Source organism: Prionailurus bengalensis, chromosome A2 (genome assembly GCF_016509475.1).
Source record: "Prionailurus bengalensis isolate Pbe53 chromosome A2, Fcat_Pben_1.1_paternal_pri, whole genome shotgun sequence".
NCBI lineage: Eukaryota > Metazoa > Chordata > Mammalia > Carnivora > Felidae > Prionailurus > Prionailurus bengalensis.
In genome coordinates this window covers 81128286-81155802 of record NC_057348.1, presented here as the reverse complement: position 1 = coordinate 81155802, position 27517 = coordinate 81128286, and the positions used below count along the sequence as shown (strand labels likewise).

Sequence of the window (27517 nt, the reverse complement as noted above, 5' to 3'; positions counted from 1 at the left end):
CTTCTGGAGATTCTGGAGAAGAATTCATCCTTGGCCTCCCGCAGCATCTTGAGGCCAGCATTTCTTGACTTGTGACCGACATGACTCCCATCTCTTTCATCCTCACATGATTTTCTCTGTAGTCCAGTCTCCCTCTGCCTCCCTCCTGTGAACACATTTGTGGTTCCATTGGGTCCACTTGGATGTTCCAGTATACTCTCCCCATTTCAAGATCCTTGATCCCATCTGCAAGGTGCCTTTTATCACTTAAGGTAACATATTCACAGGCTCTGGGATTAGCACCTGAACATCTTTGGGGGTCAACATTTGGCCTACCACAGGTACTGTTGACATTTTTGATGAAACAATACTTTTTGTGTGAGAGTGTCCTGCACATAGAGGGATTTAATAACCTTTACTCCCTACCACGCCAATGACTGGGACAACTCAAAACACCCTGACATATTTCCAAATGCCTTGTCTCCCAGGGACAAAATTACCACCCTAATTAACTGGTTAAATGCTACGACTAGGAGTTAACTTAGATCATTTGATGCCTAGACCCTTTCCACTGTATGCTATTATATCATTATTTGTGTCTTTCTACTTAAATGTTACCATAATAAGAACATAATTGCAACCATTTGTGCTGTAGACTTGAACATCACTTAATCCCCTGTGACTGAGAGGGCACTTCTAAGTCAAATCATTCAAGTTTTACATCCTCTTTCCCTTCCTTTCCACTGAATGCCTTCTATGCAAATGATTTTTTTTTTTTTTTTTTGCTTCTTAGGGAAAAAAAAAGAGTCCAGCTGGCTCACTTAAAATCTAAATGTGTCTTCTATGTGAAATTCACTGCTATTGCATGAATTTTTCTGTTTTTCTAAGGTCCTAGAAAAATTATTGGCAAGGGCTACTTCCACCTTCCCATTCCCCAGAAACCTATTTTTATACCTTGCTTCAATCTGTGTACAAATGTTCTTGGTACAAAATTATCTAATGCAGGGACTGTGAAGGTGTGAATTCTCAGCAGTTAGCTATGCAAGGAAATGTATTAGTATTTCACAAAGCATCAGAATGCCTGCAGAGATTGTTTTGATGAATATCAATTTAAAGTTTCTCTAAGCAAAATGACGATGATGATAGTGATGATGACAATGAGTGGGCAAACACAGGAAACTAAATTTTAGAGCATCCCCAAGCTGGCAGAAACTAGGAAGGAAATTCCCATTTTAAGCTGTTCCCAGACTATCCAATAAAGGAAGAATTCATCTTGCTTGATTTTTTTTTCTAATTTGTTTTCAGAGGTCATTTAGGTTCATATAAAGCCACAATTCACTTAGAAACGGAATTACAGATGTCAATTAAGATAACCATGACTAAATGTATGAAGAAAATTAGCCACAGGTAGAAATAAATGAGATCTGGCTAGTGAGATGAAATGTACTGATATAAGACAGCTTATTATTATACTGGTCAAAACGTTTGTGTTTTTAAGAGGCACAAAGAGGGCTGCTGTGAAGTTCTGGGCTTTATCTTTGCCTATGTAGCTCTTGCCACATGCAGATAACATAAATCTTTCTCTTCTACAGACTATTACTTGGCTGTTTACTTACCTGGTCATTTTTTTCATCTACTTAACATTCAACATCCAGACCTAATCTGCCACAGTTTGTTTCTGACAGGTATGGTGATATGGCTATAATTTTTCATTCATGAACATGATCCATTTGGGTTTGTCTTGGCAACATTTATATTTGGGTGAGAAGAGTTTCTTTTATTTGCTGATGTAATTTTTGTTTTTTGTTTTTTGACCAGGAAACAGTGAAGTTGTTGATATGCTACCTCATAGTCCTTTACAGTCACTGTCAGGGTCCCTGGTACTGGATTGGTGTTCTGGAAAGCTCTATAGGGCACTCCTCAACCAGTCATATTTATTACAGTTCCTATGGAACACTCGGCTAGACTGTGAGAAGATGGCCGTGTTGCACTGTGTGCTCTCCTGTGGTGGAGACCGCCGGTTCCTGGAAGCCAAGGTGGTTATGTAGCTTAAGTTTAAAAACTGGCAAATGGACAACACCAACTGTATATATTTGTGGTTGAAATGGATGGAAGTCATTTTTGTTTGTAATAATTAATTGAAGTTTATGGTCTCCATCCTAATTTGAATATCTTTTCTTGTGCTTTTTTATAGACCCCCCAACTACACCTCAGACTGTGAGCATGTCTGTTCTTTTGACTACTGTCTTTTCCATACTGTGAAAAATGGTAGCTATATCAGTAACATTCCAAGAAAATGCTCAGTGAACAGTAAATAGTTTCTCAAATATCTACTTTTCCTCCTGGTCTCTATACGATATATAGTGTAAAACAACTAAATCTGATGGCATATATTTATTATATTTTAATAAAGATAGCATATATTTACACTGCATGATATAATTGAAGAAGCACTTTCATACACTTTGTCATTTAATTGTACAGCTATCCTTTGAAGTTGGGAGAACCCCCCCCCTGCCCATTTAGACTTGATTGGGACCAACAGGTTGTTGGGTAATTGAAGAAAAGATGTCTGAAACATTTTAACCTAAACCAAAAAAATGTGCACTTATTCACCTGTCTTTTGAGGTAGACTAAGACCCTTTCTTTGTATATTAGTGGTTAGAGTTCACAATTATTTTTCTTACATAAAACCGCTAGTAATGTGTTGTCTCTGACTTCCTGTTACTGCTTGCTTTTTTTTTTTCCTTTTTTTTTTAACCTTACTTTCTTTTTCTTTTTTTAATCTAAGGAGAGCAAGTTTTTGAAGATCTTTCAAAACAATCTGTGTATATTGGGCCATTTTCTTCTAATCCTTTCTAGTTATCTCATACTTAATTTTTTTTTAGTAAGTGTTTTAGACATGCCTTTGAGTCTTTCCAAAGCATTCAACTTTTGGGATGGCGTGGGAGGCTCAGTCCGTTGAGCATCTGACTCTTGATTTTGGCTCAGGTCATGGTCTCAAGGTCATGAGATGGAGCCCTGCATGGGGCTCTGCACAGGGCGTGGACCTTGCTTGGGATTCTCTGTCTCCCCTTCTCTCTGCTCCTCCCCTGTTTGTTCATGCATGCATGCTCGCTCTCTCTTGCTGTCTCTCTCTCAAAATAAATAAACATTAAAAAAAAAAACCACAAAGCATTCAACTCTTATTGACCAAACAACACTCTTTTTGCATCCATATTTCACTCATCTATGGTAATATTTTATTAAATTACCTAATTGTGAAAATAAGTGTAACTAGCATGAATGCGTTTGGAAATAAAAACAGCAACTTATTGGTAGGAGCAGAAACGTGAGAGTGCTCTGTGGCTAAGTAAGCCTGATAGTATCCTTTCATTGGAAGGGAACAAGGAGTTTCAGTCCTCCAGCAGGAAAGGATGGTTGTGGAGACTGAGGGAGTTGTTGATACAGCATGCCCTTGGGAGGACCATACAGTGATGCTCACAAAGGTTAGATGGTGTGACAATGTTCACACTGATGGCTTAGCTGGATTCAAACCCAGGTCTGCTGCCTCCAAGCTTAGTGGTGTGGTTTGGTTTGATTTTCTCCTGTATCTCACAGCCCTTCACACTGGTATTTTGCTGTAACGAGATGTACCCTAGCAAAAACAAACATGGGGTCGAAGAAGCCTTACTTGGATTCCAACCAAGGACATTTAGTAAAAAAGATGTGTAAAATGGACCTGATTTATAATATTACTTAAGCTACAGTCTTGCATTATGTGTCTTGAAGAGAACGTAGAAGTGAGTGTGTTCTTTGGCAGTAGCAAAATAGAGAATTTTAAAAGATTCATATATATATATGTATATATATATATGTATGTATATATATGTATGTGTATATGTATGTATATGCATATGTGTGTATATACATATATATATATGTATATACACATATATATCCTTTTTTAATGTTTATTTTTGAGAGAGAGCAAGCAAGGGAGGGGCAGAGAGAGGGAAACAGAGGATCTGAAGCAGGCTCTGTGCTGACAGCAGAGATCCTGATGCGGGGCTCAAACTCATGAACCATGAGATCATGACCTGAGCCAAAGTGGCTGAGCCACCCAGGCGCCCCAAAGATTTGCATATATTTTGTACTTCTTTGGTGGTGGGGGCAGGGTGCAGATGTAAATACTAACAGAATTGTCTTCTCACTTCTTAAAGATTATTCAGTGGATTTCTGAGAATATCTCTGCCTGCCATTCATTTGACCTCATTCAGGAATTTATAATTGGTAGGTGTTGCTGATGGTGCATATTAAGTTGAATCCTTGACCCTTTTACTGGAGGGAGGACAGTAAATTGATAATGGCTCAATCTGTCAAAATGTTGGTTAGGAGCTTTTTTTTTTTTTAACTCTATTTCAGTCAGCAGCTAATTAAATTTCATTCTCTCATGGTCTGTGAGAAGTTGTGGCCATTCAGAGACTGATAGGATATATGATCTTCATTCTATAACCTTATTAGTGATTTTTTCTCCCCTGTGAGATGTAACTTTCTTAGTTCAGTTTTGTGTTGGCCAGTTCCATGTGAAGTGGTATAACATCACTGGGATAGATAGAAGTACCAAATAAGTTTTATTATTATTATTCTCCTTGTAAAGAGCAGAACCTGAACATTTAGTGAAAGTGAAACCATAATAGCTAGGCTTTCCAGGGTAAGGATAAGGCAATAAAAACACTTTTGGGTTTGCTTGTTGCGGTGAATGACAGTGTCTACTGCCTTATTCTTATTAAACCATGTCTTTTTTTTTTTTTCCTTTCCTTTCACAAATCTGTTCAGCTTCTTCATATTGGAGCATATGTCCAGAGACCAGTAACATGGATAAACTTTTGCCATATTCCTCAGTGCTCACTTGGAATACAGTAAGTTAACTCTTTGTGTTCTTTATGTAATTAAAATTGATTCACCGTCATGGGTCATTTGTAGGACATCCCTGTCACAGTAACCATGGCTGTGATTTCATTTGTCTTTTGACTGATAAGGATCTGAGTTGGAGTTTTCTGGCAGAAAAATAATAGTAAATACTTGCTGTGAGCCAAAGTATTTATATAAAATGGAATTAAAGGTGAAGGTATAGAATATGTGTTACTCTTCTTATGACTAAGAATTAAGCCTCATCTGTCATCTTCAAATGGTATTTTAATTTTTTTTAGCAACTAGGGTGGATTAAAATATTTCTTAGGTTTTTATTAATGAGGAAGGGCTGGGCCAATGCTATTGTTTGTAAGCTGCTCTGTTTACTAAGTAGATTTACTAAGACCTCTTCCCAGCCTCATAAGGAAAATCTATAATAAGTGTAGAGCTTCAAGATCAGTAGAAGTTAGTAATCCTGAGCAAATTCACTCCATTCAACCTTTTCTTCCTCTTGGTCCTTCCTCTCTACTTTTCAGTTGGGAAGTGCTGAGATAAAATATTGTTTCTTTTCCCCTAAACATGGGGCAGTAAACTGAGTTTTTGTTGGATCAGAAAGCAAAAACCATGGGGTGCCTGGATGGCTCAGTCGGTTAAGTGTCTGACTTCGACTTCGTCTCAGGTCGTGATCTCACGGTCCATGAATTCGAGCCCCAGATGGGGCTCTGTGCTGACAGCTCAGAGCCTGGAGCCCTGTTTGGATTCTGTGTCTCCCTCCCTCTCTCTCTGCCCCTCCCCGGCTCGTGCTCTGTCTCTCTCTCTCTCTCAAAAATAAATGAACATTTTTTAAAAAGCAAAAACCACGTATAGGCTGCCCCTGAAAAAGGTTTCTTGTTTCGTATTTAGATGTTAGAACTATATGCTTAGTCTCAAGGCAGTGGTTTGTATCAAAAAGGCATTTAGAAAAATAAATTTACTTTAGGTAACACAAACATAGGAAAATAAGTACTGGCATAAATTGTGATACTTGCCCATTTTGTATTTAGACTATCTAAATATAATCAGGTGTGTTTGATTCATTCCTAAATTTTCTGTATGCACAGTGGTAGTGTTTTCCTAAAGGCCCTTCCATCTTTTACTGTAAAGAGTTATTAAATTTTCCTGCTTCACTGTAGAAAAACAAGGAAAAGATGAGCTTGTTCCTTCACGAGGCCCTCACTGTTTCCTTTGAGAACCCTTGTGAATAGACATGCAGACTGTAAGTGATGCAGCAGGAAGTTTGCAGGTTAAACCACAGGGAGTCAGGAAATACACGTCTCTGCCTCCTTTCCCCTCCACCCAACCCTGTCATCCTCTTGTGTTCAGTGTCTGACAGGTGGAGACCGGGAACCCCTCTAATTCCCAGAGTTGTGTTTAAGGATGGAGCATGTGTTCATTGGATGACCCATGACAGGCTCATCTTGACAGGCAATTCTTCACCTTTGCATTTCTCATGACTTTGTGGGGGCAGAGGAGCTCTTGTAGACACATAGAATGATGGCAGCAAGTCCTGTGAGCAGTACAGTGTAAAAAACCCCCAGTTGTAATCACCATCTACTGAGCTTGTTTTAGCATTTTCCACATTGCCCTAAACTTCCAGTGGTTAGAGTAGGTTGCCTTAAAGGTCTCTTCTAATCCTAAATTTCTGAGTGTATGCATATCTTTAGGACTGATGTAAATCATTTACTTTTGCTTTTTCTAATCTGCAAATGCTCTTAATCCCACACCTTAATAAACAGTTGCCACAGTAGGAGATATTAATTTCATGCATCTGTATGGAGACAGATTATTTCTGTAAATAACTGAATTGTATTCAAGTTACTAGAACATACGATGCTCTTACACGTAGATAATCCTGAATTGTGCTTTGCAAACAATTATCCTTGTTCTACCTATTTTAAGATGCCATTTATAACCTAAACCTGTAGTAAAATTTTAATGCTTTTTTAAAGTGTCTTCTCTACTGAGTAGTGATAAGTGAAACACAAAATATATTTTTATCACTGGCTTTCAGTGGTCATAGCAGACAACTCAGTTGCTTGAATATTCTGGAAATTTATTTCTCCATTGCTATGATGCCCCTTTCCACAGGAATGTTGTAGGTCAGTAAAAATCCAGGACATTTAAGTTTTAAATAAATACCAGATTTTATTTCTACATAACACCTTCTAAATTAATTTCTAGTATATCATCTTTTTTTTTTAGAAAATAAAAGGTGAATTCACTAGTTGAGAGTCTAACCTACATAATTATTATGGAAACACACTTCCAAAATAACTGAATGAAAGGCAATCTTGGAAGTTTATAATTTTTATTGAAATTTTTGTTTAATTTTTTTAATGTTTATTTTTGAGAGAGAGATTGAGAGAGACAAAGCATGAGCTGGGAAGGGGCAGAGAGAGGGGGAGACAGAGAATCCCAAGCAGGCTTCAAGCTGTCAACACTGTCAACACAGAGCCCAACACGGGGCTCGAACTCACAAACTGTGAGATCATGACCTGAGCCAAAGTCAGATACTTAACCAACTGAGCCACCCAGGTGCCCTGAAATTTTTGTTTTAATGCTCACTAGGTAGCAGAGTGTTATAATTTGGTCTTCCAGGTGTGAATTGTATATCTTTCATATTTGTCATGGTGATACTGCTGTATAAACTCTTCATGGAGATTTTTTTATTTCTGAAATTATGGTGGAGAATGAGGTAAAGGAAAATCTTCCGCTAAAGTCAAAAAAGAACCCCATTAATCTTGGTTCCTCCTAGTGAGGCAGGGGCTAACTATAATGTAATACATTTAAGCAAAAGAGAGGAAGAGGGACAAAGAAGCAATAAAAAAAGAAGGAACATGTCCCCCTGATTATTACACTTCATGGTGCAAATGTAATTTGCCTAATTTGTTCTTAAATGGAAATTGTAAATATTAAACTATTTGCTCTGTATTCCTAATAGTTTTCTCCTTTCCTTCAGAAACCCTGTCATCTATTGTAATCATAACTTTGAAGAACATTTCCCTTCCCAAGGCAAAAGATGGGCTGTGTTCACTGTTATTTATAAACCCCAAGGTTTATTTAAAGTAGAGGTTAGCAAACTGGGAGCTGCCCTCAGCTTCTGTCTGTGCAGAAAACACTTCCTGAAGGCTCAAGCTTGTGGTGGTTGATAGGTTTAGCAGTTGTGTGTATGTTTTTTCCCCACGATAGGAAATTCCTGGAATAACCCTTGTGACAGAAGAGATCGCGTTGCCTTTCATGAAGGTAAGTCCTTATAGGCAGAGGCGAGACCATGGCTGTGCATGGGTTCCTTGCTGGTCTCTACGCCCAACTGGAGTCCCGTCCCTGCTGCCCCAAGTATTAAGGTGGTTCCGAGGGGGGCTTGTAAGCTGTTGGGGGAGGATGTGGGTAGGGGTTAGTTCTCTAGAAAATCCATTCTAAGGGGTTGAGTAGTCACTGATAGTGATATTATGGCAATTCTTAAGAATACTCTTCAGAGAGGGCAGTTTTCTGAAGATAGAATTACAGGGCTCAACGGAAACCATATAGAATGGTCCTTTCCACCGCACCTCAAATCAGTTCACACTGGAGGAGTTCTTTCTTGTAAACTGTCCTTGGAGGACCTGATAGCTGTTTCTTTACTTCATTTGTGCTCCCACCTCCTCGTCATATGTGCGCGCGTACACACACACACACACAGACACACACACACACACCCATTAAGTAACCTGGACTGGGATTATCTACTTTCCTTCTGGTTCTAAGAACCGCTTTTCTGTTTCTCAAAAGTGATCTGTAGTGGCTCTGTATGTGGTCTCTGTGAAGCTTCTGCACACCCCCTTCCTGCCACGAAGTGGTAGCTATTAGTGTCTTTCTGCAGTTTGGTGGTTTCAGAAGAGTTTCTGAGTACAATAGGGAGAATGGGGTGGGGTGAGCAGAAAAGAATGTGTATGTAGTTAAAAACTGGAGAGTATTTTAGCAGTATTCTTGAAGCTCTTTTGTTGTTTTTGGCATTGCTTCCTGTTAATTGTAGTTTGGTGTGTAGTGGGAAATCTCAAGTTTTGCCAGCAGGCACTGTGCTGTGCCCTTTCATTTACACTTGATTCTTGTGAGTTCATGAAGGGCAGGCCAGGCCTGGGCAGCTGGGGTGAAAGCCATGAGGTCTGAGGTTACGGTGATGCCCTTCGAGTGAGAGAGGGCCAATGGGGGCAGGTGTAGTGGTTCTGGGTTTTGGTCCTAAGAAGGGTCCTTCAAGGAGACCAACAAGTGATGGTTCTCGGCCACAGCCTGAGACCACTGGGAAGCTCGACAAAGGGAGGAAGATGGAGGGGAAAGAAAGGTTTGATTAATAGCTTAAAAGGTTCTTAAGACCCTCTCTCCTTTCATTTTTTTTCTGCTTTTATCACTAGTCCTACCAAACCCATAATGTGTTTAGTGGACATACAATAAACCACACAATGGAAAATTTTAAAGAGAAACCAGTGTCACCCACAATTCTACAGGTCCTAACATATCAACTGTCGGTCCCCCTCACCCCCACCACTTCCTCCTGGTCTCTGTCCTAGGTATGCATTTATTACCTAGTAGTAGTGGCCATCTAGAGATACTGAATAAAGATGGCAAATCATATCAAGCAGTTTTCATGCTGCCACGTGATGTCATGATTATGATCTATAATGGCTCCATAGAATTCTGCTGGGTTGTTGTGTCCTCATTAATCATTTTTCTGTTTTGAAATATTTACTTTGTCTTCAGCCCCCGTTTTAAAAAATTGCTATTAAAAATGATGTCTCAGTGAATATTTTTATATAGACAGTTTTTCCTTTGATTTATTCCCCCCAAGGTTAAATGTCCAGGAGTATTACTGGGTGAAAGACTGACAGTTTTGATAGCTTTTGATTCTTATTGCCAAATTGGTATTTTAAAAAGAAGTTGCAGGTGAGCCTGGGTGGCTCAGTCGGTTGAGCATCTGACTCTTGATTTCCGCTCAGGTAAGTGATCTCACGGTTTGTGGGTTCAAGCCCTGTGTCGGGCTGTATGCATACAGCATGGAGCCTGTTTGGGATGATCTCTTTCCCTCTCTCTCTGACTCTCCACCTCTCGTTCTCTCTCTCAAAATGAATAAACTTTAAAAAAAAGTTGTGATTAACTTACAAGGAATGTACGAGTTCATCAGTTTTACTATAACCTTATCACTGTCGTATATTTTCATTTAAAAAATTAAGTATAAAAGAGTGATGTGAAGGTTCTCTTCATTTTTTACCCCTTGGTTTAATGGTAAGAATATGATTTGCTTTGCTTAGGAACAAAGTGGCTTGTTTTTGCACTTTTTCTTTCTTCTTTTTTCTATTTGCGTATTTGTGTGTAAAATGATGCGTTTTTATCTTGTTCGTGTTTTCTCTCCCTTGATATTCCCTCTGCCTTCTCACTAATTTCTCCTCTCCCCTAATTATCTTTAGCATTTGGCCTTGCAGACAGCTGTCTTCCAAACCTGCTGAGGAGCTCTCCCACTGCTCTACATGTATCTACACGCTGGCAGGAAGGGTTACAATAGCACAGGTTCCAACTATAGATCTCTTCACGACCTGACCTTGTCCTCACAGACAAGATCTGTCTGGGAAGTTGAAGGTACACTGCTGGGATGGGCTTTGGGCTCAGGAGGAGATGGTACTAAATTTGGTTCTGCCAGCTCCCCAGCCCCCACCCCAATCACTCAGCATGGGAGACCCTAATCAGAACCTCCCAGCTCACAGGACACCTGGCTCTGATCTGTCTCACGTTTCCTCATTTCTGCTTGCACAATACCCCTCACTATAAGCCGCTGCCTTTGACCTACTTCTTCTACCCCAAGTCCCAGCTTAATTATATTGCGATGGACCTGCTTGCAGTGGCTCAAACCCCACCACCCCCATCCCGCTCCTCCCTCCCCAGTCCCAGTTATATGACTGTTCTTGCCATGCTTATTCAGCGACAGGACTTGGCTCTGAGTACCTATGACCTGAATCACAAGTTACCTTTTGAATGCATGCTTGCTGCCGGAATTTCCATGAGGCCCAAGGGACCCCTATTTACTCTGACCACACTTGCTCCCATTCTCCTTGGTAGATGACTGCTCTGATAAGGAGTCAGGAGAGGGAAAGGCAAAGTGAAACTAGATAAGCACTTTCTTCCTGCTCTCTCTGCAAATAATTCTCCTGTGGAGTACTTTACAAACGTTTAACATATGAATATGTAATTTAACTAGCATAAACCAGTTACATTAGAAGTTTATCACCTGAAAGACAAGTGGCTTCCTTGCTTTATAAAATGGTTTCCAAAAGATTTTAAACAATTAAACAACAAGTATATTGGAACAAGGTCCTTGCCTTAAAAGCAGTGTTATCAAGAGTGACCTTCCTATGAATGATTTTACCCCTTCATAAAACATGGTTTTTTATGGGGAAGTGGCCATTTTTGTGAAAGGTTTAAAATTACCCTTGATTAAAAAAAATTTTTTTTTAAATTTTTTTTTTCAACGTTTATTTTATTTTTGGGACAGAGAGAGACAGAGCATGAACAGGGGAGGGGCAGAGAGAGGGGGAGACACAGAATCGGAAACAGGCTCCAGGCTCCGAGCCATCAGCCCAGAGCCTGACGCGGGGCTCGAACTCACGGACCGCGAGATCGTGACCTGGCTGAAGTCGGAGGCTTAACCAACTGCGCCACCCAGGCGCCCCTAAAAAAAATTTTTTTTTTAATCTTTATTTATTTTTGAGACAGAGACAGAGTGTGAGCAGGGGAGGAGCAGAGAGAGAGAGACACAGAATCCGAAGCAGGCTCCAGGCCCTGAGCTGTCTGCACAGAGCCTGACGCGGACCTGCTCACGAACTGAGAGATCATGACCTGAGCCAAAGTCGAACGCTCAACTGACTGAGTCACCCAGGTGCCCCAAAATTACCTTTGATTTTATGGTGAGAAGAGAAACTATTAAAACTGTCCAACCACAAGAGCACCTAAGGATTAAAATGTATAAACCACCTACTTGAATATAAAGATAAAAGCTGAACAAGCATATCACAGATGGAGAAATGGGGAATTTTTACCAAAGGTTTTTTTTGGGGTTTTGTTTTTTTAACATTTTGTTCATTTTTTGAGAGAGGGGGAGACACAGGATCCAAGCAGGCTCCGGGCTCTGAGCTGTCAGCACAGAGCCAACACGGGGCTCAAACCCACCAACCATGATGAGATCATGACCTGAGTCAAAGTCGGACACCCAACTGACTAAGCCACCCAGGCTCCCCTACCAAAGTATTTTTTAAGCCAGACATCTCTATTTTCATTTTATAAAGTAAGGGAACCTTTTTGTCATTTGATTAGAGATTAACCATCTGACCCAGAGACTGGGAAAGTCAGAGACTTAAATCCCCTTCCCACTTACTTCCACTCAGAAGTGAGGGTGTTATGTCAAATGCCTATTTGGGGTCTCAGTACCCCTGAGCAATTGGGAAAACAATAATTGGCACCTGGGCTCTTCTCCGTGTAGAGGCTTGTTTATTTAATTATGCTTCTTCACTTAAAAAGTGTTTTAAGAATACTGTTTTAATTGGGTAGAGCACGGGTGTCATTAAGTGCTTGGTGAAATACAACACTTTTTCCCTTGACCCTCCCAGTACAGACAACCACTATCATTTAAATAAAAGGTTGGTTAGAGATCCGAAGTAGCAACAAAATTACAACGTAATAGCTTACAATTTTAAAAATGAGGATTGTTGCTTTGATAACAATGTAGCATTACCAGAAATGTCAATTGGTTATGTGACAAATAGTGATTTTTCCAAAGATCAGTCTGTATATATGTACAGTATATATATATACTATGGTAAAACTAGAAATACACTTTTGGTCTTCATCCATGATTCCTGACAGAGAGTTCCTTATAATTTCTTAAGTGGTAAGAGCTACAGGGACATCTTGTGTTATATTTAGTGTTTGTTCCCAGTGCCTGAAATCACCCGAGGGCACAAAGGTGTAAAGAATGTCTTTTTTTTATTCATAGCAAGCTCCTTTCAGCTACAGCCAAGTTATGTTAATAAGGTGATTTTTCGAAAGCACCTAAGACTAGGAGCTGGTTATCTAAAGAACCGAACACATGATTAGAAAGTTGGAAATTTAAGCCCATTCCCTCCTCACTTCCAGAGGTAAGAGAGAGTAGCCGGAGATTGAGTTCAGTCCCCAATGACCAATGATTTAATCAATCCTGCCTATGTAATGGAGCCTCCATAAAGAACCTTTGCTGAAGGAGTTTGAAGAGTTTCTGAGATGGATGAACAGGTGAAGTTGTAGGAGAGTGGTGTTCCTGAAGAATGCATGGAAACTCAGCCCTTTCCCCCATGCCTTGTCTTATTTATCTCTTTCATCTGGTGGTTCCTTAGTTGTTGTTGTTGTTTTTTAAATGTTTGTTTATTTGTTTGTTTAAGTTTATTTTTGAGAGAGAGAGAGAGAGAGAGAGAGAATGTGTGTGTGTGTGTGTGTGTGTGTGTGTGTGTGAGTGGGGGAGGGGCAGAGAGAGAGGGAGACACAGAATCCGAAGCAGGCTCCAGGCTCTGAGCTGTCAACGCAGAGCCCCATGCAGGGCTCAAACCCACTAACCATGAGATTGTGGCCTGAGCCAAAGTCAGTCACTTAACCAACTGAACCACCCAGGTACCACTAATGTTTCTTATTTTGAGAGGGAGAGAGGGAATGAGGACATGGGCACTGTGTATGAGTGAGCTTGGGAGGGGCAGTGAGAGAGTGAGAGAATCCCAAACAGGCTCCATGCTTGGTGGGGAGCCCAACAAGGGGCTCAATGTCAGAACCGTGAAATCTTATGCTGAAATCGAGGGTTGGACTCTTAACCGACTGAGCCACCCAAGTGCCCCTGGTTTTCCTTAGTTGTATCCTTTTGCAATAAACCAATATATAAGTAAACTGGTTTGTTTGTTTTTTACTTCTGTGGGTTACTCCAGTGAATTATCAAACCCCAGGGGGTGTTGGGAACCTCCAGTTTTATAGGCAGCCTGTGGGATTTGATGCTGTCTTCAGGTAGTGTCAGAACTGAGTTAAACTATAGGACACCCAGGTGGTGTTGGAGAATTAATGGATGGGGACAGGGGTGGAGCTCACACATTTAGTGACAGAAGTGAAGTCTTCTGTGAACAGACTGTTGTAGAAAAGTTTTTCCTGTACAACATATTTTCTGGGGCAGTGAGTTATGACAAGTTCAGTGAATATTGTCAAACATAATTTTATGATGCTACAAAGAAATACTACCTATTAGAAATGGAGCACTAGGCTGGTATATTCATTTCTATTATATCTACAGAGATGGGGGTATCTTCAGTTTATATCTCAGATGATGAAACTGAGGAACAGACTGAGTCACTAGGCTGTGCTGCTGTTATTCATAGGTTTGGTTGGAGATGTTCTGTTGAATGCTTAAGGTTGAAAGGAGGGAAATAGCATTGGCTTCCTCAGGGTATATGCTGATTGTGAAATGTGAAATGGAATAGTTTAGAGTCATATTTAGTGATTACATTAAAATGCAGCCCATTAAAAATGGATAAGGGAGCCACCTGGCTGGGCAAAGAAGAGAGATTGTTTTTTCCTAGGTGTTGAGAAGAAAGAGGAAGTTAATTTATAAGTAGGAGAACTGGCACTTACAACATGCAGTCCCCTTTGTGGGAAGCTTCAGGAGATCTAGTCACTGGTCCTCTGTATGGATCTAATGATCTGTTTAGAGCATTTTGGCTTAATTGGTGCTTTGCTGGGTTTATGGACACACAGGTGTTTCTATGTTCTATCTGCACTAGAGGTAGTGGGTCACTGTGTTTCTCTGGGCTGCAAATAGAAGTTGATACTGAGATGGTATCTACTGAACAAATTGGATTGATGCTTTAGTTCTGCTAGTTGAGCCCTGGCATGAAGAGTAAAGGTCTCTGAGTTGGCTTCTTCTCCTCTAAGAAGATGATGGTTAATCAGATGTAGAACCAAAGCCAGAGGGACTTTTAGAAATAAAAGGCAGAGGGGCGCCTGGGTGGCGCAGTCGGTTAAGTGTCCGACTTCAGCCAGGTCACGATCTCGCGGTCCGTGAGTTCGAGCCCCACGTCAGGCTCTGGGCTGATGGCTCGGAGCCTGGAGCCTGTTTCCGATTCTGTGTCTCCCTCTCTCTGCCCCTCCCCCGTTCATGCTCTGTCTCTCTCTGTCCCAAAAATAAATAAACGTTGAAAAAAAAATTTTTTAAAGAAATAAAAGGCAGATTTTGTTTTGTTTTGTTTTTTGTTTTTCCTGGCAGTAATTTGCAGATGAGCCAGTACCACAGGGATTTTTTTTCCCTCCTAAAATCAACTGGCAACCCAAATCATTAATGGGGAACAGTCCCTTAATGTAATTCTTTGGTCCTTTGGTTCAATTAATAGTTTTGATGGGCTTCCTTTAATAATTATTTCATGTCCTCCTAAGAGATAAAGGGAGATTATTTTTCAAGACGAGACCTGGGATAATTTGCCTTCTTTCAGAATCAAACTTTAAAACTCCTTCTTGTGCAAGAAAATACTTCTGGGGTTTCCCTGAGGATCTGATGGCTTCTAACACTAGCATCTCCCAGAAGTAGCTAAATTCATCAATATTTTTTTATAAAGTATTTTTGTGTATTTTAAAGTTTTGAGCTCTTCTGAAGTAGCCTGCAATGTTCTTTCTGGGCTGTTGTGGCTTTTACTTTGTGTTGATGCTGTTGTTTCCGATGAACACCATGTTGAGTTCACAACTGGTTCCATAAGTACTAATTGAGCAACACAGGAGTGGTTTTCTGTGCTCCCAGGTTGACTGTTAGGATGTGACTGTGTAGCTTTCACTCCCTCTTCCCCCCTCTTTCTGTGTTAAAGCATCTAAAATTTTATCTTGGAGCTGCTTGAATTCTCTGGGTTAATGAGTATGCTTGTTTTTCATTGATGTTCGAGATCTGTCCTAGATTGGCTGACCTTCTCTTTGATCCTTTCTCCTACTATTTAACAACACAATCATGAGTCTTCAGACAGCTGGTTCTTCATCAGCCTGTAAACCAGGGGTGTAGATGAGGCAAATATGCGAGGCTGGGTGGGAGACTGGGATTACCTGGGCAGGCATGCTTAAGCAGGGTTCTCTGCCCTGGCTGAGCATTGGGGTTGCCCAGGGAACTTCTAAAACTCAGGAAGCTCAGGTCACACCCCACACCAGTTAAATGTCTAGGGGATGCAAGCCAGGTGTTTACTGAGGTTGGGAGTGACGTGCTAGAGGCAGCAATCTTTGCCACAGAGAACCAAGTACTATTGTTTGCTTTCTCTGCTTTCTCTAATGCTCTCTGATCTAAACCCCGGATCACTCCAGTCTTTCATTCAGTCTTTGCTCCCTCCCTACATGCCCCATCTGGAACATCCTCCCCTTGTCTTTTATGTACTCAAATCTATTTTCAAACTCTGGGTCTTATCTATTACTTAGGCCTCCAAATAGACTTTCCAATTACAGTGATCCCTGAGAATTTTCATAACTTAAAAAATTACATCACTTACCTTGTAGATACCATGTAGCGACATCAGCCACTAATTGTTTTCACTTATGTTATGGCATGCAGCCCGGTGACATTCTTGAAAGACCCATGCAGCCCGGTGACATTCTTGAAAGACCCACCGGTTTAAGTAAAATATTTCTGGGACTTTTGATTAACAGTTGTTTCTTATTTAAAGTGTTTTTTGTTTGTTTATTTTTAAAACTTAGATCCTTCTCCTTCTAACCCAGTGGTTTTGAACTATTTTAGGTTATGAATTCCTTTGAACATCTGGTGCAGGCTGTAGACCTTGTCCCCAGAAAATTGCTCCTACAAGTCACTCCATTTTACATACAATCAGTGGGTTCATAACCCTCTTGGAAACCTATCTATGGACTTGTTTTATCTGTTTATTCTCAGCTGAGAACAGGGATTTTTTTAATGGGGGAGGAAGGAGAAGGAAGGTAGCTTGGGAGAGATCTTGTCTTAGGAGTTACAGTGTGTGAGTGGGGTCTTCAGACAGCACAGTGGTGTTTGGCTTGAGGGGAAGAGGCCCCATGACAGATAAAAGGGCATCCGTGTTCCTCACAAGATCAGAGGGGTGGGACTGTGGTGGCAAAGCAGGCAGAGCTAGTATTTTAACTGACCACTAGGTGTCACCACAACACCAATTAGTTTTTGGGCTTTGGCCCTAGAGTGCCTGAACCCAGGGGTAGAATAGCAAGAAAGCTGTACTGACTTCCTGTCAGGGACTGAATACTGCCAAATGTTGGCAGTATTTGCTTTCATTATTATTTTTTTCAATAGAAGGAAGACCAAAGGGTGGATAAAGGTATATTAATTTTAAATAAATTGAAAGGGGAAGAAAAGGTGAGGTAGGTAGGTCAAGTTGGTGGTGTGACTTGGCCAGTGTGCCGGTTTCCCCTAGAAATGCCCTTTTCTTGAACATAGTTTTTCTTGTCTCTGTGAGAAGGGATGTTGGCTGGATGGGCCTTTCAGCCTTCTAAAACAGTAAGTTAATATTATTATGTAATTTACTGATACTCCAAAATTCATTTTGAACCAATGGACTTCCAATAAGAATTTGGATAATGTGCTATTATTTAACGTAAGGGCATTTTTCTTGGTTGAGACATATTTTGTATAAATTTTCTTTTTTTTTCCTTGCAATGCAGCCAAGTCTGTCACCACACTAGGCATTAGCTCACTTTGTTTTATGGCTACACATTGCACCTTTGGCTCCAGTCCTATCTTTTATAAACACGTATATTTTGGCAAGAAAGTGTATCATAAATCTATCTTCATTGATTTAAGAAAACAGTTTGTGTCAGTATATACTTTGACCTCAGCCACAGAAACATTTTTCCAGATATATCTCCTTAGGCAAGGGAAACAAAAGCAAAAATAAACTATTAGAACAATATAAAAATAAAAAGCTTTTGCACAGCAAAAGAAACCAACAAAACAAAAAGGCGATCTACTGAATATGTCCAATAAGAGGTTAATATTCAAAATATATAAAGAACTTCTATAGCTCAACACCAAGAAACCAAATAATCCAATTAAAAATGGACAGAGGATCTGAATAGACATTTCTCCAAAGAAGACATCCGGATGACCAACAGACACATGGGAAGATGCTCAACATCACTAATCATCAGGGAAATGCATATCAAAACCACAATGAGATATCACCTCACACTCGTCAGAGTCAGAGTGGCTAGAATCAAAAAGACAAGAAATAACAAGTATTGGCAAGAGTGTGGAGAAAAAGGAAACTTCCATGTTCTTTTGGTGAGAATGCAAATTGGTGCATCCACTGTAAAAAGACAGTAAGGAGGTTCCTCAAAAAATGAAAAATAGAATTACCATATGATCCAATAATTCTACTACAGGGTATTTACTCAAAGAAAGTGAAATACTAATTTGAAAAGATACATGCACCGCTGTGTTTATTGCAGCATTATTTACAATAGCCAAGATATGGAAGCAACCCAAGTGTCCATCCATAGATGAATGGATAAAGAAGTGGTATATATATACAATGGAATATTACTCAGTTTTAAAAAAAGAATGAGATCTTGCCATTTGCAACAACATGGATAGGCCTAGTGGATATAATGTTAAGTGAAATAAGTCAGACAGAGAAAGGCATATACCTTATGATTTCACTTATGTGAAATTTAAGAAACAAAACAAAAATAGACAAAAAAACCAGACTCTTAAATATGGAGAACAAACTAGTGGTTGCCAGAGGGCATCTGGGGTGGGGGGCAGATGGGTGAATTAGATAAAGGGGATTAAGAGGTAGAAACTTCCAGTTATGAAATAAGTCACGGATGAACAGTACAGCATAGGAAATCTAGTCAATAAGATTGTAATAATGTTGTTTGATGACAGATGCTGACTACACTTACCATGGTGAGCACTGATTCATATATAGAAGTCTTGAATCATTGTGTTGCACTCCCGAAGCTAATATAGCACTGTATGTTAATTATACTTAAATTTAAAATTTAAAACTTTAAAAGCAATTTGTGTCAATATATCCTTCAACATTAAAAAAATGTATTACTATTACCTGAGCCGAAGTCAAGAGTCAGATGCTTAATCGACTGAGCCACCCAGGCACCCCAAGTCTCTCCAATTTAGAATTCCTTTCAGGAGGGAAATGCCATCTTTCGTGGGAAGAATTCACTCATAAATGCTACCCTATGAGAGCTGAAGAAGTAAAGCAAGCCCAGCTTTGCAGCAAGGCTCCAGTGATCCTTACCGGGTAGTTTCGGCCACAGGCCCTGCTTCTCAAGCTCACCAATGTTTTTGTCTCCTACAGGTGCATAGTTTTAAGGGTTACTGGGAAAAACTGAACTCCAACCTGGAATATGTTAAGTACTCCAAGCCACACTTGCACTATAACAACAGCATGGTCAGGAGAGAATGGCACAGCCTGATCTCAGAAGAGGTTTGTGTGGATTCATAAGAATAAAGCAAAAAGCAAAAGCATAGTGCATTTGATGAGGTGATGCCCTTAAGTCTTGAGGCTGGCTTAAATTTGCAGGTCTCTCCAGTTGCCAGGTCCTTTTGCATTGTTGCAAGAAGACCAAAGTGCTTCTCTGCTCTCTGTTCTCTTGAGGAGGAAAATCAAGTGCACAGAGGTTAAGGGACACACACAGCATATTCATAGTAGAAATGGGATTAACCTCCAGGTCTTAACATGGGTTCTTGCAGTACTTGTATAGTTAAAATTTGATTTAAAAATCTAGGTGTTCCCAAATTAGTGGTTGCTAGGGATTAGGGATAGTTGAAAAAAGAGTGGCTGGGACTGACTACAAAGCGGGCAGCACAAGGGAGATCTTTGGAAAGATGGAACAGTTGCGTAACTTGATCGAGGTGGTGCACTATGGTACATGAATCTGCATATATGATGAAATGACATCAAACTATACCCTCATCTTACCAACATCCGTTTCCTGATTTTGATACTGTACTATAGTTGTTTATAGAAGATGGAGACACTGGGGGAGACCGGGTGGAGAGTACATGAAATCTCTCTTTAGCATTGTATATAATTGTAGTTTTGTTGTGTATAACACAACAGCGTATAGTTGACTTGCACCTTCCTACAAATCTAATAATTTCAGACTACAATGTTTTCTAAACAAATTTTTAAGAACCTAGGTATTTTGGTTACTTGGAAAGTATATTTCTTTTTTGCTAAAATTATACTTCTTTCCTATATTGCATTATGTCCTTAGTGTGAAAAATGTCACCCACAAAACCTCTACCTTCCACACCTCTGACATGTTCTCCCTTCTAGAAAACAGGAAGAAGAAGGTCCATGGTGTATGTGAAGAATATTCTTGATAACGCAACGAAGTAAGTAAAATTAGGGATTGGTGTTCCTAATCTTTTGCGATTCCTTTTTTGGGTAACTTTCATGGAAGTAGCTTACTTTTGTTGAGTACCCTCAGATGATGCTGTCAACTTAAATGAATGCAGCCACCTGGGCCCTATTCTTGAGTTCAGTGCTGGAGTTTCTAGTGGGAAAATTGTATGTGTTAAACCATGTAGACTTTCATCGAGAGGATGGATGAATTATAAGTGATAAAGCTCTTACTAACTGAGCACTTTAAGGTGGGTAGAGACAGTAGGTTCATTTAAAAAGTGTCAGTGGACTGACGAACTGGCTCTTATTTTGAAAGCACATTTTCTGGATAGATGAGTCATCTCAGAGTGCTACAAGTGTAGGCCCCATTCCAGCCCTGTTCTATTTTCTGTTCCCATTATTTCCAATAACTGAGAGCTGCGATTGTTCTGAATTATTGTCATTGTTTGCACTAAAGGATTTTGAGATCTTATAATTGCCTAATGTGGCTTCTGCCAAGTTGATTAAAGTGTTTGAGGTTTTCAGCGACCTGAGAACAGTTTCTGCAGTGGTTTTTATGGAGGATGTCTTTGTATGGTATTGTGGCTTTTTTTTTTAATCTTTATATGTGAATAACATTGGCTAATTTCTTTGTAGGGTGATTTCTAACCTAGAAGCAAGGAATTTGGGTAAGAAAAGACCTATAATAAAGCCTTCTGGATGTCAGTGTTTGGTTTGTAACACTGTCTTTCCTACCACTGTGAGTTGGCAAGAAAATCACACCCAGTAGTGTAATGAAGGCAGTACCCTTGAATATCTTCCTGTTAGAGGGACCACCCAGCTCCTTCCCTGTCTGTCTTGGCACCAGGACCTGCAGGGGCAGCTGCTGAATGTACTTTTGCTGGGCCAGTCCTTCAGTGTTAGCCTTGTGGTTTTCATTATTTTTCTTCATGGACTTGATCTAATTACCATGCCCTGTGGCTGTACCCACAGGATGCACTTGGGCAGTTCCCCTGGCCTAGAGCTGATTTCTTTCCAGCGGGCTGATCATGCGAGAGTCTGTGACTTGGTTAACACTCGGGCACTCACTAGGCTAGGCCATAGGGGTATAAATATGAGGAGTCTCTGGGTGAGCTGTGTGGTTATGGGGGAAGAGCACAGGCTTGGACCTGGACAGAACTTGGCTTGACTTCCAGTTTGTCCACAGTGCTCTCAGTGTACTCCTGGGCAAGCCGTCTATTCGTTTTGTGCGCTATCCTTTTCAGGGCAAGGTGAGGAGAAAATGAGTGTGAATGGGCTGATGTTTATAGTGCCTCATACAGCACAGCTCTTGGTGCAGGGGATACCTGAGGTGGCTGCTTTGTCATGAATGTGTGAGGAAGAGGTGCTAACACATGGTTTCTAAACCAGGTGACAGGTGTTATAGAACCATAGTGGGGGAGGGAGTGGGTCAGGAGTGGGGGTGATTGAGCGAGGTTAGAAAAGCCTTCCCAGAGGGAGCAACGTCTGAAGTAAGTCTTGATGAACAGGGTGTTTGTCCAGGTGAAACTGGGGGAAGAGAATGTTAAGCATACCCAGGTACAAGTTTTCTGTGGTTTTGCCCCTGGAACCCTTTCGTGCCTCATGGAGGCCAGCCTCCATTTGAAAAGCTGTTATTTTTATATCCCACTGTTGTTTTATAGGCTCGGGTGTTTAGGTATATATTGGGTGACCCTAACAGAAATTATTTTATATAGTGTGTTGGGGTACATCCTGCAGCTGTGTGCACAGCCCATGTGAACCATGATAGTGAACTTGTCATCCAGCCCAGGCCGACAGAGCCTGTGCTCACTGAACAGCCCCAAGGGAACCATCCTCAGCCTGTGTTACCAGGCCATCCATGCCTGAAGCCAGGGGGTTCTGCCACTAGCCAGAGTCCTGCCCAGCGGCCAGGGTGTGAATGTGTCTGATTCATATTCACCCTCCACGTACTGCTGGGAATGTTGCAATCTGGGAAGTGTTGCTGGTTGTCCAGGATTTTGTCGTGTCCGTCACTCCTGCCCCTGTACTTTTGGCCAGTTTGCATCCTGTGACCAGTATCCTTTTTGAGGGCACATTAGGGACTTGTCACTTCCTCTCACGTGCTTAGTTTGTACTAGTTTCCTAGGAAGAACGTCATTGCTAACAGAAACAGAACAATCTGTGTGAAATTCAGGACTGCTGGAGTCAAGTCTGGAATGACTTCCTCTAAATCAGGAAGGTTGTGTAGGATCCAGTAGAATTTATCCAAAGGGGTCAAGAGGCCTCTGTGCCATCCCACATAGGGTCACCAGCCTGCTGAGCTGGGAAGGTCTGCTCTCTTGACAGGTGCTGTGGCTCAGGTGCTGCAGGAGAGGAGGAGCAGGGCACCCAGGTGCTGTTAGAGGAGTGTGAGGGCACATCTAGTGAGACTGTGCTTGCCTGCCCCTTCCCTGTCACTTTCCCATCTTGATCTAGTTACCTTTTAGTTGGATAACTTGTTTCAGTTAGTATTATTTGATGCAGGAATTGACAGGTATCCTCAGTTCTGTGACTCTCAAGGTCACTAAACTACAGGGGGTCACAAAGAAGGGAGTCATGCGATCCTTTCACCAAGTCCCTGTCCCTGAGTTATGCCCTCCTTGGCAGTAAGAGAGGACGCAAGTCTCCCTGACACCAGTGAAGCAGAGGTTCTTAGTGGTGAGTTTTCATGTTGAAGAGGAATCAAAGCCAGATCCTATTGGTGTTGGGAAATGTGTTCCTCATTTTCTTTCTTTCCTAGTCTCTACCTCTGTTAGAATAGAGCTGCATATCACCTGAGTGATAAGTTCAGCTTGTAGGAATAGGTCACACATGTAATGAAAAATTTCATCCTATCAACAAAGTGTTCAGTTTTCCCAATAAGTCAGAGAAGGGAAACCCAGGCTGATTTCTCTTCTTCTAGCCCATTTTCTGAAAACCACTCTGCTTGACTCGTGCTCTGTTTAATTTCAGAGCCAAGATTAACACCCCTCTTCCAGGAGGAGGACAACCACCAGAGACTGCTTATGGGTCTGGTAAGCGGTCTGTGGGCCATTTGGGTGCTGGAAAATGATAGGCTTCAAGAAAAGGGGAAAGGGCTAGATTGTACTTCTCATGCTAACCTTATCTTTCATTCATTCTTTTCATTCACATTCATTCATTCATTCATTCATTCATTCATTCATTCTTTTAACATCTAGCTGTTATCAGCCCTGTAGGCCCTGTGTGGTCAGTGGTTAAGCAACACAGATAAGATTTCTGCACTTTTAGAATTTTTTTTAAGGTTTAATTATTTATTTTGAGAGAGAGAGAGAGAGAGAGCAAGCACGTGCAAGTGGCGGGGGGGGGGGGTGCAGAGAGAGAGAGAGAGAGAGAGAGAGAGAGAGAGAATTCCAAGCAGGATCCACACTATCAGCACAGAGCCTAACGCTGGGCTCATGAACCATGAGGTCCTGAAGCTGAAATCTGGAGTCAGACGTTTAACCAACTGAGCCACCTAGGCACCCCTGCACTTTTAGAATTTATAGTTTAGTGGGAGAGACATACATAATCAGTCACCCCCAAAATATATAATTACGGAACATTATAAGGAAATGTACTCCACTAAGTTTTTGAAACAAGGGAAGAACAATGTCTCTGTGGCATTTGTATTTGGGGTTTAAAACACAACAGAATAAAGTATTCTTTCTCAAGAAGTCCTACTGTAGGAAGACCAAAGAGAGTTATATAAATTACTGTAAGAGCGGAATTGGTAAATACATCCAAAATATGTTTTAAAAAATGATTAAAGAGACATCTGACAAGTTTAATAAAATATTTTTTTAATTTTTTTTTCAACGTTTTTATTTATTTTTGGGACAGAGAGAGACAGAGCATGAACGAGGGAGGGGCAGAGAGAGAGGGAGACACAGAATCGGAAACAGGCTCCAGGCTCCGAGCCATCAGCCCAGAGCCTGACGCGGGGCTCGAACTCACAGACCGCGAGATCGTGACCTGGCTGAAGTCGGACGCTTAACCGACTGCGCCACCCAGGCGCCCCAATAAAATATTTTTAATACTGTACAGGCTTAGGAATGAGGTAATCCATTACGTTAAATTACGGAAAATTTTAAAATATGAGAAAAACACATTTGAAAATTCCAGTTAAATTTTCCTTAATAAAGAGAAATACCAAACTTGAGCCAAGAAGAAATAGAAGTCCTTGAAAGCACAATAACCATAAATAATTTGAAAAAATTGTCAAAAATTATCTCCAAAAAAGTCACCAAATTATTTAATGAGTCAGTTCTTTCAAACTGGCTTAAGGATCTAGATCTTAAGGATCTAGATCATCCCCATGCTATGTAAATTATTTTTTTGGGAAAAAAAAATGGGAAGCTTCTCAGTCACTTTAGAAAGCTAGCATAACCTTAAAACCAAAATCTAACAATGACCACTTTTACTTATAAACATAGATACCACAAGCTTAATTAAAATATTTTCCAGTTGTCCATTTGAAAAATATGGCATGGTCAGGTGGGCTTTTTTCTAGGAAGGCTTAATATTAGCAAATACATTAATGTAATTCATCATATCACTAGTTCAAAGAGGGAAAAAAAAGATCATCTTTATAGGTGCTTAAAATTGATAAAAGTAAAATCCCACTCCTGGAATACATCAATTAGGCAAAAAGATATTCTAATACTAATGGTTAACACCCTTCTTAATGGAATGTTGGGGGCATTCCTGTTAAAATCAGAAGGAAGTTAAGGATCCTTGCTATTTTCACTAAAATTTTATATTGTTCTAGCAATTCTATATAGTGCAATAAGAAACAAAAGTAAAAGAAGATGCTATGATTGTCCAGTGCAACAAACAAATAAAATAATCAACTGGGGAAATGGGAAATAATAAGGAAAAAGTTAATAAGCTGGTGATTCTAAATTTATTTTCTTTTTTATTAGGATTAACCAGTTAGAAAAGTAAATGAAAAACATTATTCCATTTCCAAATCCTTAGCTTCTAGGTTTAATAAAATTACAACTAACAAGCCAATGAAATTTCTCTGACAGTTGACCAAGTGACTCACTTGACAAAGAGGACTGGAACTAGCATTGCCAGATAGCTAAGTATGTTGTTGAGCTACGATAATTGAAACAATGTGGTGCTTGTACAAAATAGACCGTCCGGAGACTCTAGTTTTAATCTGAATGTTCAGTGTATCATAAATGAGGCATTTAAAAATCACCATGGAAAGAAAGAATTTTCAATCAATGACTGGCTATTTGGAAAAGACAATTGAAGTCCCCCTATCCCAAATACCACTACTTTACAGCATAAACCAACAAAAATATTAGATAGATTAAAGAATCTAATATAAAAAATTTATGTATGTGTGTATCAAATTGTCAAAAATTTAAAAATTACAAAGTTCAGCATACGGGAAATTGGGCAGTCTCATGTGATGTGGCTAAAAATTAGTATAACCACAGTGTCTCTGTGTCTTTCGGCAGTGTCTCTACAAACCTTAAGTACGTGACCCAACAAATTCCATTTCTAGGAATTTAGCCTGAGAAAGTAATTGGGGATATGGCAAACAAATATTGTATAAGGATTTTTTTCAGTACTATTAATACTTGCATAAGAAGCATCTCATAATGTGTAAGAAGGGAATAAATAATTCTAGTACTTTCCTAAAATTGAATACTGTGCAGCCATCACAACCTGTGTGGTTAAGAATATTTAGTGACATAAACTATTATATGAAAAAAAAAAAAACCAAATTAGGAAACATTAGAATGAATGTGCACACTAGAGAAAAGGAAAATTAAAAATTCAAAATGTTAACATAGATGATAGGATTATGGGTGACTTAAATTTTCATCTTTACGGCTATTATAGAAAAATTGAAAAGCACAAAAAAGCATGCAGTAGTCATAAATCAAAAAATTTTAAGCCTAATTGATGAACACATGGCCCAGAATGCCACAGGCTAAGTTTTGCTTAGGATGTTATACATGCAAATCTGCTGAAATAGAAGATATGTGCACATATAATGTCAATTGTACAATTCTCATGGTGTTTATTCATGCAAAAATCTCTCTAGCCAGGAGGACATCTAGCTGAGTAGAGCATCTAGGCAAAGGGAGGGGAAAAGAAAGGAAGGAGACAGAAAAACAAAAGGTGGGGAGGGCTGGGATGCCACACTGATTGGTGAGCTCCAAGAACAGAGTAGGTATACAAGCCTGTTTGGAGGCAATAGAATCAATAACTTCATTACTTTTCCATGTAGGGGCTTTATTCAGTGTCTGTAACCACTGCGCAGAGGGAGGTATCTGATGCATTTCCTTTTTACTCCTGCCTGTGTCCTTCCAAAGGTCCCACACCATGCCTCCCTCCCTCCAACTCCCAGTTGTTCTATGATTAGAGTAGTTCCTTTTAGTTCTCCAGGGCTGGGAGCACTAGACTTCAACCATCTGGTACATCCCAAAGACTTCTAAGCTAATGGTTTTGCCCAGCTTCTCTGGAGAATTCTAATTAAGACTGGGAATCGGATTGTTGGCTGCTCACTGAGGGAATCATCAGTAGTTCCTCTTGAGGAGAACGTTGGTGCCCTTGACTTATGCCTATTGAAGTAACACTATGGGTTTGTACATTTCTGCTGGTGGGACCTTCAGACCCAGTATTTTTCATATTGGTAAAGAGTGTTAATAAATGGATCTAGTTTAAACCAGTAGCAGGTGTGAGTGGGCAGGTTGTGACTTATCTAATCTGTATCCTGTTTTCAGATGGTGTCTGAGCTAAAAGACCATCTTCTGAGACACCTACAGGGTGTAGAAAAGAAGAAAATTGAACAGATGGTTCTGGACTATGTTTCAAAACTGGTTAGTTTTGCTTTTTTGTTCTCTATCATGCTCCTTCCACCCTGGTCTCCCAGTATGTAGCTCCCAGTATATGGTTCAGTTTTTCAGATTAGGTTTTTTACAGATTTCCTGTCCTCAAACCAGTATATTTGGTGCTGGAGATTGAATAAAGGGAAAAAAGAAACAAAAAAGCAATGTTATGAAAGTAGTTTATTGCAGTTCCTTCAAATGGTGATTTTTATGTTCATGGAAGGATAGAACAGTAATGAACTTGGCATGGTTGCCAAATGTTCACATGTCATATGTCATCTTGGCATCTTCTAACTCCTTATTAAACCATAGGTAATGATTTCTGTACATGGA

General features: G+C 40.2%; 1 protein-coding gene across 7 annotated transcripts in view; it reads left to right on the top strand.

The window, feature by feature from the left end:
- Positions 1-27517, top strand: part of LOC122487795 (gamma-secretase activating protein) — a 90850-nt gene that overhangs the window by 50570 nt on the left and 12763 nt on the right. For all 7 annotated transcript variants that reach the window (XR_006298471.1, XR_006298470.1, XM_043588680.1 and 4 more), the window contains 10 exons: positions 1572-1664; positions 1798-2015; positions 4182-4251; positions 4798-4880; positions 8101-8154; positions 19263-19391; positions 20247-20305; positions 20952-20983; positions 23286-23347; positions 27080-27175. Coding sequence is in view for 5 of the 7 variants with exons in the window: in XM_043588680.1 (XP_043444615.1) it covers positions 1572-1664; positions 1798-2015; positions 4182-4251; positions 4798-4880; positions 8101-8154; positions 19263-19391; positions 20247-20305; positions 20952-20983; positions 23286-23347; positions 27080-27175 (896 nt within the window). In the remaining 2 variants the exon portion in view is untranslated. The remainder of the gene's footprint in view (positions 1-1571; positions 1665-1797; positions 2016-4181; positions 4252-4797; positions 4881-8100; positions 8155-19262; positions 19392-20246; positions 20306-20951; positions 20984-23285; positions 23348-27079; positions 27176-27517) is intronic.